Source organism: Urtica dioica, chromosome 10 (assembly GCF_054948205.1).
Source record: "Urtica dioica subsp. dioica isolate 48M chromosome 10, U.dioica_male_clone48M_v1_H2, whole genome shotgun sequence".
Taxonomy (NCBI): Eukaryota; Viridiplantae; Streptophyta; class Magnoliopsida; order Rosales; family Urticaceae; genus Urtica; species Urtica dioica.
In genome coordinates, this window is record NC_142765.1 from 21,422,392 (window position 1) to 21,425,820 (window position 3,429).

General features: G+C 38.5%; 1 protein-coding gene across 1 annotated transcript; it reads left to right on the top strand.

Moving 5' to 3' along the window:
• The first annotated feature begins 213 nt into the window (after positions 1-213).
• LOC149383978 (protein REVEILLE 7-like) lies at positions 214-3,429 on the top strand. Its single transcript, XM_089628923.1, has 7 exons — positions 214-402; positions 582-651; positions 1,416-1,529; positions 1,644-1,755; positions 1,857-1,918; positions 2,060-2,419; positions 2,513-3,429. The coding sequence occupies exons 2-7, from the start codon at positions 640-642 to the stop codon at positions 2,978-2,980; spliced, it is 1,128 nt and encodes a 375-aa protein (XP_089485049.1). The 5' UTR covers positions 214-402; positions 582-639; the 3' UTR covers positions 2,981-3,429.

A 3,429-nucleotide genomic window follows, 5' to 3' on the forward strand; every position in this document is an offset into this window, starting at 1 on the left:
CAGTTTGGTAAATCTGGTGGGAGAGAGACACGGCACGAGGGATGCCGCGTGTCAAGGGCCGCGAGCGTTCTCAGCCACAAATTTGAAGAGCCGCATCTCGAATTTTCAACTTTCGCTTTACGAACAAAAAATAATTTAAATAAAATGTAAAATACAAATTCATTATCCGACGTGTCACGCCCTCCAATTTCCTCTCTTTTTACTTGTAAGAATTTTATTTTTTTTCTCTTCACTTTCATTTCTTCTTCTTCTCGTTCGTATAAAGCTCTTCGAATCTCCGCAATTTTCCTTCTCTGCCCTCTGAACGAAATTACTTCTTCCATTCTTTCTTCGCTTTGACATTCCTCGTTTCATAATTGCTTCTCTTCTTCTTCTTCTCTCGCAAGTGTTACATAATTGGAGGTGAGTCTCGGTGATTTGATCTGATCTAGAAAGAGCAAGTTTTGTAGTTTCCATATGGATTAGAAAGAGCAAGTTTGGTTGTTTCTATTGAAAATGATGTGATATTTTTTTGGCCTCTTTTCTTTTTTGTGCCTGGTTTGGTTTGGTTTATTAATTTCATTGTAATTTGGAAATTTCAGGTTTTGATCGGAGGATTTCAGACTCGACTATCAGATACATTTTGTTTTTGTGGAAACCATGGCTGTTGAGGTATGTGGTTTCTGTAGTTATGATTTTTCTAAATAAAGCGGATACAGATATTATAAAGTCACAAGATTTATAGATATTTCATGGTTGAATTGGTGATAAGATATATTTCATTCTCTTTGAGCAAAAGAAAAAAAAAAAGAGATTTCCTTTTCTATATATGATTTTTGTCTTTTAGTTTTAAATGACTGTTTCAGAGTAAGCAGATTAAAAGAACATACTATGCCCTTATTCATGCATCTATTTTTATTATTAGCCAACTGTCCAAAGTGCCTGTAGAAATTGTAACTTGATTGAGCGTGTTTCAATGATTGGGAAGTACTGTGGTAATATTGTTGGCTCTCATCATATCCCAACACATGTAGTGCCTGAGTTTAGAACAACTTGACAGTATTTGTAGAGTCATTTCCGTGCTGGATTTATGTCTAATTCATGTTTCTTTTCTTAGTTGGTGCACTATATTATCATTAACATACAGTTGTTCTTGTGACAAATTCACTTTCATGGATCAATTGATTTGAATGGGTCTTTTTTCTAGGAATAAATTAGCTTCCAAATATTGTTACTTCGACAGCTAAGATCAGCCTTAAGTATGTGTATTTGAGATCTGCCTCTTAATTAGTGTTAGGTTTTCCTTTGGGTACGAGTGATGACAGCAAGCATTCTGAAGTCTTTTTTTTTCTTTCAATATTTCTGTTGCTCAAGTCTATCCCTCTCTAGTATGTTTTGGTGAAAATCAAGATTTATGTTTTATTTTTATTTAACAGAGTGAAGAAATGGGATCGAAAACCTCTCCTGTGTCCAGTGACTGCGGTTCGAAGGGTGACACGACATGTGAGTCGGAGAACCGTATGAAAGAGACCTTCGACTGCTCGCCTAAGGTTCAAACATAACCCCTTATTCGGCTTTACTTACGCTGACCAATATTTAAATTTATATTTTTTTGGTCTGAAAGTTATTGGTTTGACATATTGTCTGTTTTAATCATTTGAAAGGTTAGGAAGCCTTACACTATCACCAAACAAAGGGAAAAGTGGACAGAGGAAGAGCATCAAAAGTTCCTGGAGGCTTTGAAGCTGTATGGCCGTGGCTGGCGTCAAATAGAAGGTCAGATCCCGTGAAAAATATATCACAAAGATGTTTTTACCCTTTCTGTCTGTTTGTTATTCGTGTATGAATCGTTTTTTTCTTCCAATATCTCGGTGCAGAACATGTAGGTACGAAAACTGCTGTTCAGATTCGAAGTCATGCTCAAAAGTTTTTCTCTAAGGTCGAATAATTTGTTTCCAATCCCTGTTTTACTACATGATCAAACTTTTTGATTAGCAGAATAACCTCATCTTTGTTTTCAGATGATTGCCTATCTAATCATGTTTCGAGAAAACTAATGTTGTCGTGCTTTATATTTCAGGTTGTTCGTGGGAGTGATGATGGCTGTGCGAAGCCAGTTGATATTCCTCCTCCAAGGCCCAAGAGAAAGCCCGTTCATCCTTACCCACGAAAATCAGCCGAGTCTCTGATGGTCACACCAGCTTCGAAGCAGCCAGAAAGGTCTCCGTCACCGAATTCCTCAGATGCTGACAAAGGAAGAAAATCTCCCACCTCGGTTATTTCGTACCGTCATAACAGGTCTCCATCAGCGACATCATGTACAACCGATGTCTTATCGATGAGTCTTTCTCCGGAAAAGGGGTTTGACTACATGACCTTGAATTCGTCCGAGGAAGAAAAGAAAACTCCTCCTCGTTCAAATGTCGAAAATTTATCTATGGTACAGTAAAAAAAACAATACTTATATGTGCATAAAATCTGTAACTATTGCAATGAAACTGATGAATTTGTTATGATGATCGGTTTTGTACAGAGAACTGAAGCCTGTGACAAAGAAACTGCACCAACCACTGAGAAAGAGCCTAAGGCGTCAGCTTCGTCGAGCTTTAAGCTGTTTGGAAGGACAGTTATGGTATGTGATTCTCGGAAAGATCGGTTAGACACAAATTTATCTCTGGCGAGTTCCTCTTCTGTCGACCAGATGAATCAACAAAAAATGTTATCGGGCTCGGACCAAATGCCTCGGAATTCTTGTGATGATAAGGAAAGGTCGTGCACAGACTCGAACGAGAGCTCGACGACCGGTAGCGCAAGGGAAACTCGCGGAGATAGAAATATAGAGGTCGTTGATTCCTTTTCTCGGCCCCGTAATGTCGAGCCCTGTAGTTCAAGGAGAGGGTTTGTGCCGTACAAACGGTGCTTAGCAGAGAGAGATAACTCGTCCTCATCGTCGATGATAGCTTCCGGCGATCGGGAACGACAGAAAATCCGAGTTTGCTGACGAAACTACAAAAAACGAAACGCTCCCTGATTCTCTTTCCTAGTATATAGCTATCCGTGACCGGAATCTGGAGGACAGTTTTAGATTACGCTACCAAAAAAAAAAAAAAAAAAAATACCCCTTGCTGTGGAGTTTCACCATTTTTTCCCATTTGCAAAATGTCACGTAAGAAGCTCAATGTGGGTTTGTGCAGTCTCTTCTTCCTCTCCCGTCACTTTCACACTTTCACTTGGTCAAAGTTCGTGTTTGTCTCTTTATTGATAAAGTATTCTTGCCTTTGAATTTGGACCTAACGACTGTCGTCGATAACAAGTGTACGCTATGTTTTCTTTTTTAAAGCATTTAGTTGCTTTTTTCAGGAATAATTGGAAGGACGGTCTGGAGTTATATGTTGCATTGATATATAATTTGATGAAAATAATAGTTGAGAAACTCAACTATTTCAATCA